Source organism: Oryx dammah, unplaced genomic scaffold (assembly GCF_014754425.2).
Source record: "Oryx dammah isolate SB20612 unplaced genomic scaffold, SCBI_Odam_1.1 HiC_scaffold_10, whole genome shotgun sequence".
Lineage (NCBI taxonomy): Eukaryota > Metazoa > Chordata > Mammalia > Artiodactyla > Bovidae > Oryx > Oryx dammah.
In genome coordinates this window covers 6224753-6237836 of record NW_024070194.1, presented here as the reverse complement: position 1 = coordinate 6237836, position 13084 = coordinate 6224753, and the positions used below count along the sequence as shown (strand labels likewise).

General features: G+C 42.1%; 1 protein-coding gene across 1 annotated transcript in view; it reads left to right on the top strand.

Moving 5' to 3' along the window:
* Positions 1-13084, top strand: part of ARFGEF2 (ADP ribosylation factor guanine nucleotide exchange factor 2) — an 82628-nt gene that overhangs the window by 65831 nt on the left and 3713 nt on the right. Inside the window, exons 31-38 of the mRNA XM_040248113.1 lie at positions 310-445; positions 874-1012; positions 1121-1175; positions 2629-2743; positions 5328-5458; positions 8491-8659; positions 9840-9978; positions 12443-12560. Of these exons, the coding sequence (XP_040104047.1) occupies positions 310-445; positions 874-1012; positions 1121-1175; positions 2629-2743; positions 5328-5458; positions 8491-8659; positions 9840-9978; positions 12443-12560 (1002 nt within the window). The remainder of the gene's footprint in view (positions 1-309; positions 446-873; positions 1013-1120; positions 1176-2628; positions 2744-5327; positions 5459-8490; positions 8660-9839; positions 9979-12442; positions 12561-13084) is intronic.

Sequence of the window (13084 nt, the reverse complement as noted above, 5' to 3'; positions counted from 1 at the left end):
TTCTGTGATATGGATGTTCCCAACTTAACTGCCACATTACCAAGCATTAATTTATGTCTGTGTTTACAGTAGATAAATACCCATGTGGTAAACATCTTTATTCATAATCCTTCAGCCACAGATCTTTATTTCTTCAGGGTTCATTCCTGGAAGTAGTGTTACTGCATGAGTGGATGTGGACATGTTTAAGACAGTTGATCCCTATTGCCAAATTTTGTTTCAGAATATTTTGCCAGTGATATGTGAGAATTCCCATCTCACCACAAGGAGAGTGGCTTTTAAACATTATCTTTTATTTTTTTTTCCCAGAAATCCGAGTGGATGACAACAACTTGCAATCATGCACTTTATGCTATTTGTGATGTGTTTACCCAGTTCTATGAAGCTTTGAATGAAGTTCTTCTTTCTGATGTATTTGCACAGTTGCAGTGGTGTGTAAAACAAGGTACTTTTCATGTAGCTAGGCTTTATTGTTCTTTACATAGTCTTTAGTGAGAGATTAATTTTTTCAACATATAGAAGCGTGAAGGCTGAAGAGTGCATTTATAATTGGTGGAAATGAGTATTTTTTAATTAAATTAGAACATAAAAACAATTTCTCCTCCAAGTCAGTTTATAAATCATTTCTCATACAAGTACCAAAATGTTGACCTTCTTCCATTCCGAACAATAAAGTTTAAAAAATAATTTTACCTCTTTATAGACTACTTAAATGCTAAAAACTTTAATACTATCCCTAGCAGGGCTTCATTAATTAGAGGCCTACTAGCCTACCAGTTGCATTGTCTCCCCACATCACAATATGCATCATCAGTGATCAGGCTGGAATCAGAAGAGCATTTGAAGTTTAATGATAGATGTTTCATTTTGCAGATAACGAGCAGTTGGCTCGATCAGGTACAAATTGCTTAGAAAACTTAGTGATATCCAACGGAGAGAAATTCAGTCCTGACGTCTGGGACAAAACGTGCAATTGTATGCTGGATATCTTCAAAACAACCATCCCCCACGTGTAAGTGTTATTGTGATTACTGCTGTTTATTTCTGTGTTCAGTAGTTGTTTTAAAGCTCCAGGCTGCCCTTCGTATTGATTATTTTCCTTCTCTTGCGTTCCTTAAAGTCTGCTGACATGGAGACCTGTAGGAATGGAGGACGATCCAGCAGAAAAACATTTGGTAGGATTTTTGTTTTTTCAGTTGTTTTTTCTCTGATCACATATCATAGTAAGAAGTTAAGGAGTTTAGGCTTTTCTGATGGGGAGTAAAGAAGGTTATAAGAGCTGAAAGTGAAAGTGTTAGTCCCTCAGTTGGGTCCAACTCTTTGCGATCTCATGAACTGTAGCCTGCCAGGCTTCTCTGTCCGTGGAATTTTCCAGGCAAGGATACTGGAGTGGGTTGCCATTTCCTTCTCCAGGAGATCTTCCCGACCCGGGGATGGAACTCGGGTCTTCTGCATTGCAGGCAGATTCGTTACCATCCAAGCTACCAGGGAAGCCCTATAGAAGCTAAACAGTGTATATATTCATTAATGTAGTCTTTTGAAAGTGGAAAGAAGTATTAAGAAAATAAGTCACTTCACTCAATAAAAGCTAAAAGCACTTCTAGCTTTTGTTTCTGTGACTAAGCACATGCAACCCACATTTGCAGTTGGGGCTTACTTCATACATAATGTATTAATACCATTTTGGACATTTTTCCGTATTCTTAAATAGTCTTTGAGGACAGCCTCTTCCCTGGCTACACATTATTATAATTTATTTAATGGATTTTCTCTTGTTGAACTGTCAGTTCTGGCCTTTCATTGTTGTAAATATTGCTTTGGTGTAATTATTCTTATTTATTGCCCTCTTACATAAAGAGTGCTTTCCTGGGACTTCATGGTGGTCCAGTGGTTTAAGACTGTCTTCCAATGCAGCGGGTGTAGGTTCAGTCCCTGGCCAGAAAACCAAGATCTCACATGCCTCATGGCCAGAAAAAGAACCAGAGCAGAAAGCAATATTATAACAAATTTAATAAGAGACTTAAAAATGGTCCATATCCAAAAAAAGAAATCTTAAAAATAATGCTTTTCTCTTCACCAATGAAATAATTTTTATTTTTTGTGTAAGACCTCATCAAGAAGTTTTAATTCAAGTATCCCTTTAAAATACTGTGATTTACAGGGTAAACTTTTAGTCTTACTAGCTAGCTTCTATTTCCAAATAACTATTAAGGCATTAGATTTTGAAAGGCTTTTGGGATATAGCGATTTAAAAATAAAGCACAGTATGTAAACATTTTCTGTTTAACTTTCTGCTGTCAACTTTAAAAAAACCTCCTACCATACTAATTTATTTTTGAACTTGATCTCATTAAAAATTGTCACACTCATCATGAAATCATAGTGTGTAGAGAAATGCCACCTAAGTTGGAATCAGAAGATGTGAAATTTTAATGGGAGAAAGAAATTGTTCAAATTCATAATCTCTCCCATGCAGCCTCTGAAAAGTACTACATTGTACTTCAAGCTTAGCAAGATACTTACACATTCAAGTTGGGCCAGCAGTGTTAAAACCAGGCACATCTCTGCGAGGGTCCTGAACTGTGAATGGAGGAGTGAGCGTTGTGTTTCTCTCTGGTTAACTTCCAGGATGTGGATCTGGACCGCCAGTCTTTAAGCAGCATTGATAAAAATGCCTCTGAGAGGGGTCAGAGCCAACTCTCTAACCCGACCGACGACGGCTGGAAAGCCAGACCGTATGCAAGTAAGACCCCTTTTCTTACTGTTTTTGTTTTTATTTGTTTGTTATTTTAAGTAGGTAACACATGTACGTGATTCAAATATTCAGCAGGTGCAGAGAGGTAAAGAGGCAATGAGCCTTCCTTCCACCCCTGGGCCTCAGTCTGCAGCTCCCGTCCCCTGTGGCAGCCAGTGTTACCAGTTGCTAATAGTCCTTTCTAGAGACTCATGTGTAAGCAAATGCATATCCAACTACACAAGCATATAATACGTATTTATATTTATATATGAATTCTTTTCCACCACTTGTATAGACATAGAATACCGTTCATTGTTCTTTATCTCTAATGTAACTTAGAGATCATTCAAAATCAGTACCTGAGGTGCTCTCACACTCTTTTATGCTACTGTATGTTGTCCCACACTGTAGCTGTGGTGATTTGCTTAATTGGGTTCCTACCAGTAGATATTTATGTTATTCCTAGTCTTTTTCTGTTATAAACAACACTGCATTGAATCACATAATACATGTGTTATTTGTGAGTTTATCTGTACAGTAAATCCCCAGAAACAGAATTGCTAGGTTAAAAGAGAAGTGCCTTTGCTATTCTGATAGATAATTCCAGGTTGCTGCCTATTAAGGTTACACCTGTTAACATGATCTTTGAAAACACCTGGGTGATACTTGGTGTCTTTTGAGTAGTCTTAATATGCAGTTTTTTAATTATGAGTGATACTGAGTAGTTTTTCCCGTGTTTAAGAACCATTTCTGTTTTCTGTGAGCTATCTGTTCGTAATCTTGGCTCATGTTGTACTGATGGTTGATCTTTTTACTGATTTGAGGGGGCTCTGTGTGTTGGAGATCCCTTTGCTGAATGTAAGTTTCAAATTACTTTTACTGATTTATCTGTTAATGTTGCTTATGGTGTGTTTTCCTGTCTATCATTTTAAAAAATAGGTTTTCCAGTTGCTGTGAGCCAGGCACTGTGTGTCCCATGTGTATATAGTCTCACGTGATTCTTATCCTTGCTGTTTGAGGGGGTACCATTTTACGTTTGAATGAATTAGGTCTCAGATGACATGACTTGCTAATACGTGGTAGAGTCAAGATTCAGACACTTTTGACTGAGAAGTTGAACCATTTCTGGTGTTAGTCTGGTCTGTTTTAAAGTTAAGTTGTGGTTGATATTTTTCTTCATAGTGGTTTCACCCTCTTCTCAACACACCAGTCTGTAGGTGTCCACATTGGCATGAACTTCTGAGGCAGCACATTAGACAAAGCCCTGTGTGGTCACCATTATCTTTTGAAGGCTAGAAAATAACCACCCTCGGAATTCATTCAAGAGGCGCCACCTTGGAGACTGTAGGCCGCTCCTCCATGTCTGTGGCATGGCCAGGGTGTCTCCAGGGTCCAGGCAAAGGATGAGCTGAGTCCTCATCAGCCCCAGATAAAGGAACAAGTGGACATTTGTTTCAATGGACCACTGGGTGCAGCAAGATACTTAGATTCTGAGACATGCCTGGGACTTGAGACCCTGCCATTTCTCCAGGGAACAGAACTTTGTTTCTCCCAGTTTTTCATCTCCACCACCTCCTTTTCAGGGATGAGCTCAGTGCATAGAGCAGCAGGCGCAACCCTTTACACACTTGCATTGTTCACTTTCTTTTTATTTTGGGTCCAGGGTGGTGGTGTCATTGAACAAGTATAAGTTAAGTATACATCTGTTGCAATTTCTACTTAAAACTAATTCTGTGTGAAGAATTTTTATATGTATAATTTCATAGCCATTTTCAAAAGCTTGAAGATGACCCAACTGCCTGTTAACGTTTATCTAATACTTTCAGCATTCTGGTTCTCTAACAGTAAGTTGGAAAGGAAGCTCTACTTGGACTGGAGTCAGATCAGCCATGGACTGTCCCAGAATCCAGGGATTAAGAAGATGAGACATTAGTTGGAGTCTAGTCCATAGGCAGAAACCACATCAATAATCTAAGCAGGGAAAATTCTCCACAAAGAATTATGTTAGCCACTGAAATAGGCAGGAGAAGATTCTGGAAGCAGAAAATGTGGGCAGTGACTGCTCCATCTAGCGATGCAGGAGCTAAGAATTTATATGAGCTGCACCCCATCCCCCGACCCTCACGGCTGAGATTTATCCCTTTGGCAAGGCTAGCTACCACCAGGAACCTGTAGCCTCTTGGGGACAGAGCACAGCCCAGAGCCGGTCTGTAGAAGTGACCCTTTGGGCAGCAGAGAAATGTGCTGGAGAAGAGGGACCCGCGTCACTGACCCCCATCACCTCTTCAGGTGTTTGCTCAGAAAGCACATTTTCAGAGAGAACCTTTTCTGGCCAGCTCGTAGCCCCACCTTGACAGCCCCCCTTCCACCTCCCAATCCCCATCTTGTGTCCTCGTTGTGTGACATCCTGTATCTTATGCTTAAATAGCTTGTTTACTGTCCTTCTCTGCCACCGCGGGGCAGGGATTTTTGTCCAGCTTATTCATTGTTATGCTGCAGCATCAAGATCTGTGCTGGCACACAGGAAGAGCTCAGTGAACTCAGTACTGGCTGAATCATTATTAGGGTTAATCTTTATCATCTAATATAGATCAGAAACTGTTTGCCAGCCTCCTCATCAAGTGTGTGGTCCAGTTGGAATTGATACAGACCATTGACAACATCGTGTTCTACCCTGCGACGAGCAAGAAGGAGGACGCAGAGCACATGGTTGCCGCCCAGGTGAGGGCGGGCCTGGAGAAGAGCATCCTTGCCGGTGGGGAGGTTGCCCGGGTCCGGTGGTGTGCTGGAGCCACCTTGGGTTGGCTGCGAGAGCCCCTCACGCTCACTGCCCCCAGCCCTGTGTTCAGCGACAAGGGTACTGGTCACTTACCATTGGCCACAATGGGAGTGTTCACCCCACAGAAATCACCAAGCACTAAAAATCAGCCTTTCCCAGAGAGCCAGTTTACCAGCATTCCACTGCCGAGATTCCACCCCTTGCCTTGGTGCTTCAAAAGAAATGTGTTATTAATCACAGGGACTGCTCCTTATCATTGATCCACAGTTAACCCATAACTAACTGAGAAGAAAAAGTTATGTGGCTAAAGGTCCCAGTTTTTCCTTCAGAAAGTATACCTTTTTGTTTTGTATGTGCAACCTTTTATATATACAGTATGCATGGAAACAGAAATCAGTGTCCAAAAGTGGGACAGTAACCTTCCACCACAGGTTGCAGACCTGAGTGCTTCATGGCCTGGGCGATGCTGTGAGCAGGGGCAGCAGGCCGGCGGGCACAGTGGGAGGCCGCTGAGCCCTGCCACCTCCCTGCTGCAGGGCTGGTTGCCACCAGGCGGGTGAAGCTGTGACAGTCTTCCAGTTTTTCAAGCAGAGTCGGAAATCAAGATTTCAGGGGATGTTCCTGGCGGTCCAGTGGTTAGGACTTGGCGCTTTCACCCGGAGGGTGCAGGCTCCATCCCTGGTCAGGGAACTGAGATCTCAGAAGCTGTGCAGCAGGCCACCCCCCTGAACAATGGAAACCTCTTGTTTGTTAACTACTGTAATCATAGCTGTGGGGTAGATGAGGCACAAGGGCTGTCCTTTTTTGGGTTTTGTTTATATTATTTAAGTGTATAGTTCAGTGGTTTTAGTATATTCACAAAGCTATGCAAACTTCCCCACTAATTCTAGAACATTTTAATCACTGCAAAAGGGAACACCCTGACCATCAATATCACTCCCCATTCCCTTCTTGCCCCAGCCCTTGGCAACTGCTGATCTATCTTCTGTCTCTGGGTTTGTCTAACCCAGATATTACATGTTATGTTAGTCGTATAACTTGTGAGCTTTTGTGTCTGGCGGCTCCTGCTCACTGCTTTCCAGGCTCGCCGTGCCGGGGTGTGTACCCGACTCCACTCTTCTCACCTGGGCTGAATAATATCCCCTTTTGTGCCCAGGCCTCGTTTTGTGTATCTGTTCATCAGTTGATGGACATTTGGGTTGTGTCCACCGTCTGGCTGTTATAGATAATCCTGCTGTGAACATTTTTGTGCAAATTTTAATGTGCACATACGTTTTTAAATCTGTTGAGTATAAACCTAGGAGTAGACTTGCTGGGTCATATGGTAGCTTTGTGTTTGCCTTTTTGAGGAATTGCCAGACTGTTTTCCAAAACAGCCAGACTATTTTCCATTCCCACCAACAGTGTGTGTGAAGGTTCCAGTGTCTTCACCTCCTCACCAGTGGTTATCACTGTGTGGCTGGTTTTATTTACATTATTATAGGCATCCGCATGTGTGTGAGGTAGTAGCTCATTGTGGATTTATTCTCATATTTGGAGAAACACCTATTCAAATCCTTTTCGTTGGATTATTTATCTTTTTATCATTGAAAGAGCTTTTGTATTTCCTAGGTACTAGTCTCTTAGCACATGGATATATGATCTGTACCATTTTGTGCATTATCTTTTCAATTTCTTGATGGTGTCCTTTGAAGAACAAAAGTTTTTAATTTTGATAAAAGTCATGTTACTGTTTTTTCTCCAGTTACTTTTAAAGTTATTTCTAAAAGCATTGCCCTAATTCAAGGTCACAGAGATTTAGGCCTACATTTTCTTTTAAGAATTTTACAGCTTTAGCTCTTATATTTAGGTCTTTGATCCTTTTTCTTTTAGTTTATTTTTGTATATGATGGGAGATAGGGAGTCCACCTTCATTCTTTTGCATGTAAATACTCAGTTATCCCAGTACCATTCGATATAAAGACTGTTTTTTCCCCGTTGAATTATTCTGACATCCATGCTAGAAATCTCTTGATCAAGAGTTTGAGGATTTATTCCTGGATTCTCAGTTATTTTCCATTCAGCTGTATGTCTGTCTTTATGCTAGAATCACGCTGTCTTGATTAATGTAGTTTTTTTTTTTAATAAGTTTTTTTTAAATAGGGAAGTATGAGTCTTCCAGCTTTGTGCTGCCCTTTTTTTTTTTTTTTTTTTTTGCCCAAGACTGTGTTGGCTGTTCTGTGTCACTTACAACATTTACCTATGAATTTTAGGATCAGCTTGTCAGTTACTGCAAAGATGTCAGCTGGAATTTTGATGGAGATTACACTGAATTTATAGACCTATTTCAGGAGTATTGCGAACTCTGCCCTTTTGTAACCTCTGGCTTGTAGGGAGGGATGTGGTCCATTTTCCTTGAGGGCCAAGCAAATACAAAATCCCTAATTATGTCCCACGTTTGAGGCAACATGTTCAATAAAAATTTCTAGCATTTCATACCTATTTTTATGGTTTTTCCCTTCACGTTTAAAAACACAATTGTCAAACCTACTGAAGTTCATTGATCATGTGATGAGGCTTGAGATGAGATGCCACATGGGCTTTGGCTGAGAATTTCTTTCACTATGCTTTGAGCCTCACAGCTTCTGTTACAGGTACTACAGATTGATTTTCTCGTTTTCCACTTTCTTTATAAAATAAGCGGACAGAGCAGTCGTGTAATGAAATCTGTAATAGCTGGAGAAACACACACTCCTGTTGATGCAGTGAAGGCAGTACTGACATGACTGAAACTTTGGCCACAGAGCCTGCCGTTGTGCAGGAGCGTAGCGTGTCCTCTCACCAGCCAGGGGGCAGAGTCTGAATGGAAGAGCGTCGAGGCTGCTGAGGAAGGCAGTGTGCCTCATAGAGAGGAGGACCCTGGAGAGCTCTGATACCAGCATGTCCAGAGCCAGTCTGTCTTCTTTACTCAGCTCTGTCATCCTCCCCTTTCCAGCAAGACACGCTGGACACAGATATCCACATCGAGACGGAGGACCAGGGCATGTACAAGTACATGTCTTCGCAGCACCTCTTCAAGCTCCTGGACTGCTTGCAGGAGTCCCATTCATTCTCAAAGGCCTTCAACTCCAATTATGAGCAGCGGACTGTCCTGTGGCGAGCAGGTAAGGCAGACTACACAGATGGGACAGCTGGTTGCCCAGGTCACCCTCGTAAACCGTTAAAGCCTTTGGAAAGTCCCTGGTATGGTACACACAGCTGGAGTAACTTAACAGGTGTTTTCACGCTTGAGGGAGAAAGAAGGGAAATTTCATCCCAGTACCAGGAATATGGCCTGGCACACAGGAGATTCTCAGTATTTGATGGAAAAACAAATTAGTTTAGAGTTTAACCTAGCAAGTCAAGAAATTTTACATTAGATTAAAATTGTAAAGTTAAATATGATGGTATAAAAACTGTGGAAGTCTAGGAGAAACAGACACACTGGTACATTTTCTGGGGCTTTTAGGGGTTTTTCTCTCCCACCTCCATATGTAAATACAAAATCCTGGACATGAGTGGTGTGTATGCAGAGACACACACGTATGTTTGTATAGGAGTGAAGACAGTAGGAGTCTCATTTTGTGAACTTTGTATGAAAGTGATACTTTATATATAATTCTTGTATTTTTACCATTAATTTTTTCCCCAGATGCCTGTTTTAGCCCATAATTTTAAAATGTCATTTTTCTCTCTATGTTTAAACTTTCTAGGTGTTTTAGGTCTTTGCCAGTAATAAGATTTTGCTTATTAGAGTGGTTTACACATCCCAGTGGCTGATTGGTATTGCTTTGTTTAAGAAAATGTGTTCTTATATATGCTTTGTGGGGGGGGCGCCCCCCAAAACCTAGCAACTCCAGAAACGTGCTAGAACTTTAAAGAGCCATAACACTTGGGAAGATGAAATGAATGGCTTCAGCCCCCGGCGAGCAGAGTCTGAGTGGAGAACGGTTCAGGGGTGTCGAGGAGCAAAGCATGTCCTGTACGGAGGGTGCCGCGTCGGGGCTGCCTTTGTTCAGGACCACAGTTGAGCCGTGTCAGAAATGTGAGATCAAAACTCCCTTGGTGGCCCAGTGGCTAAGACTCCGCGCTCCCAGGGCAGGGGGCCTGGGTTCCATCCCTGGTCAAGGAACTAGATTCCACACGCTGCAACTAAGATCCTGTGCAGCCAAATAAATAATAATTTTTTTTTTTTTTTATGTGAGATGGTTCGATATTTCCTAAAGTAACTATGTTAGGTTCCCACATGATTTCTCAGCATTACCCTAGGAGCGTGCACAACTTACATGACTATCTGATCCCTAGGTTTTAAGGGCAAGTCTAAACCCAATCTTCTAAAGCAAGAAACCAGCAGCCTGGCCTGTTGTTTGAGGATCCTGTTTCGAATGTATGTCGATGAGAACCGCAGGGATTCCTGGGAAGAAATTCAGCAGCGACTTTTAAGGTAAGAAGAAATTATTTCTGATTAGATTTCTTATCTGTAATACACCAGATGCTTTACAACAGTACTGTGATTTGAAAAGAATAGGAGAAAAATACCTCTATGTTGACTGCCGGAGAAACTGTTGTCCTTTTTGTTTTTTCTTTTTGTTGGGTGACTCTTCTATTCCAGTTTTCTTAATGCCCTAAAGAGGACAGGGCCTCGCTTCTTCCATGTATCATTTCTTAAAGCACCGAAACCTCAGCAGGGGAAAGTGCCCTGAGCTCAGAGTCATCAGGCCCTAGTCCTGGCTGGGTGCCCCCCTAGAGCACTGTCAGCTCTAACATCCCACCATTCCTGCTTCCCAAGAGAAGCATGCAGGAATCACGTGGACACCAGGATGCACTCACTCTGTGCAGAAATGCAGCAGTGGGCAGGCAGTGGATGCCATGGAGAGAGCCCTCTGCAGAGAAGTAGCTCTTTGCCACCCAGTTTCTTGGGCAACTGTGAGCAAGATGCCACGTCTGTGCCTCTTTTCACTCCTTTAAGATTTGAAGACATTAACGTGGAGAGCTGACAACCATGTGATAAGACACATGCTCTTCTTGCACCATGGGTCTTCCTAGAAATCACGGGGCATTTTACATATAACTGTGTATATATATGTATACATGTATCTCAAGAGCCTTAAAGAAGTCCATCTCTCTGACTCAGTAATTCCACTGTTAGGGAATCACGATTCTCACATAGAACATTCATTGCAGATATAAAGAGAAAAAATTTAAAACAGCTCAACTGTGTATCAGAGTATATCATAAGATGTACATTACGGTATATCCTATGATAGAATATTAGGCAGCCTTTAAAAATGAAGTTTGGTGGAATTCCCTGGTGGTCTAGTGGTTAGGATTGTAGGCTTTCACTGCCATGGCCTGGGTTCAGTCCTTGGTCAGGGAGCCGAGATCTCACAAGCCACATGGCACAGCCAGAAAATAAATAAATGAAATTTTGTAAATGAAGTGTTTAAAACATAATTTTCTGGAAAAAAAATAATAGTGATTTTCTGGGACTTCCCTGGCAGTCCAGCGCAGATAACCCCAAGCTTCCAATGCAAAGGGCTCAGATTTGCTCCCTGGTCAGGGAACTAAGATCCTGTATGCCACACAGTATGGCCAAAAAATTAAAATAATTTAAAAAAATAAAATTTTCCTTGATGTGGAAACATGCTCATAACACAAGTTTCACCACAAAAAAGCAGGAAGTAAAACCATATATACTTGTAATATTTCAGCATTGCTTTTTAAAAGTCACCAAAAATAGCTGGAAGAAAATATGCCAGAATAATGTCATGTGTCTCTTAGAGTGGGCTTCCCGGTGACTCAGCGGTAAAGAATCCACCTGTAATTCAGGAGACACAGGTTCCATCCCTGGTTGGGAAGATCCCCTGGAGGAGGGCATGGCCACCCACTCCAGCGTTCTTGCCTGGAGAATCCCACGGACAGAGGAGCCTGGCCGGCTGCGATCAGTGGGGTCGCAGAGAGCTGGACGCGACTGAAGTGACATAGAACGCACACACATTCCTTAGAGTGATGAGGTTGTGGGAATTTTTTTCTCTTCAGTGATTTTTTTTTTTTTCCCTTTTCAGTCATCTTACAAAGAATACATGACAAGTCATAAACTGAAAAATGAATTCATTAATTAAAGGGGACAGCAGCAGCTCCTTTCAACTTAACATCAAGTCCAAAAGAGAACTACCTACATAGTTTCATACAGTTTCTCTGGAGGACGTACATAAGTGTTAAGTTTCTAACCCAGCCTGTTTTAAAAGCAAGCTGTGGTGTGTTATGTGAGAAGAGAGTGGGGGTCCATGGTTAACTGTGGGTAACAGGCTCTCGTGCTGGGCATGTCGCAAACCCTGCCTGGCTGAGCCACCGGCCCGGCCTGCACTGGCCTTACGTTGAATGTCCTTGTTCAGTTTCATCCCGCAGCAGCCCCTCGAGTTTGGCACAGTTGTTTATTCCCATTTTATAGCTGAGCAAACTGAAGCTCAGGGATTTGCTCAAGATGGCACAGCCAGAGCAGGTGCTCGTTAGAAACTCACTGCAAGATTAGAGAGTTCTCTTTGTGGTCGCCGATGGGGAGGATGGGACAGAGGGATCATTAGGGAGTTGGGGATTGACATGGACACTCTGCTGTGTTTAAAATGGATAACCAGCAAGGACCTGCTGTAGAGCACAGGGACCTCTCCTCAGTGTTATGCGGCAGCTTGGATGGGAGGGGACTTTGGGGGAGAATGGATACATATATATGTATGGCTGAGTCCCTTTGCTGTCCACCTGAAACTGTTAATACCACAGTATTATTAATCACTTATACTCCAATACAAAATAAAAAAATCTAAAAAAAAAATGAAAGAGTTCTCCACTCCAGTGAAATGTGTGATCTTCCTCTTCTGTCTGACATGCACCCCCTCCACTGGTTCTTCTAGTGTGTGCTCCGAGGCCCTAGCCTACTTCATCACGGTGAATTCTGAAAGCCATCGGGAAGCCTGGACAAGCCTCCTATTGTTACTTCTAACAAAAACACTCAAAATAAATGACAAAAAGGTATAAACAAATAATGTCTTCACCAGAATTGGGTTTGGGTTGGCTTTATACTGAGACTTTGAAGTAAGTACTTTCCCCATTCTCCCAAGGATGGTTACATAACCAGCACCATTCTCGGAGCATTGGCGAGAAGCTGATTCATTATGAACAATGGGGCTCTGAGGTTACTGGGCTTTTTCTCTCAAAGAACCCCAGTGGAGAAAGGCAGGTTGCTGTTAAACAACTACCTGATTTTCACTGTGGCTTTGTTGGAAGAGAGGGTTGAGGTTGTGAAAGCCTAGATTAGAACTGGAATCTTGATTTACTGAAATGAAAACTGACTTTGGTAGTAAGGCTGTTCCCAGTTTGTGTTTGGCATTAAATATAACTAAAAGAAGTTTTAATTGGCAATTTTTTGCACCTATTTTCCAACAGTGAGGAGAAAAGTGCCAATATAATTTGCAAGAAGTTCCAGGGTGAGATGAATACTTTAAGAAAACCAGGGTCAGAAAAATAGTTCCACGTCTAATTTTCTCTCTCTCCTT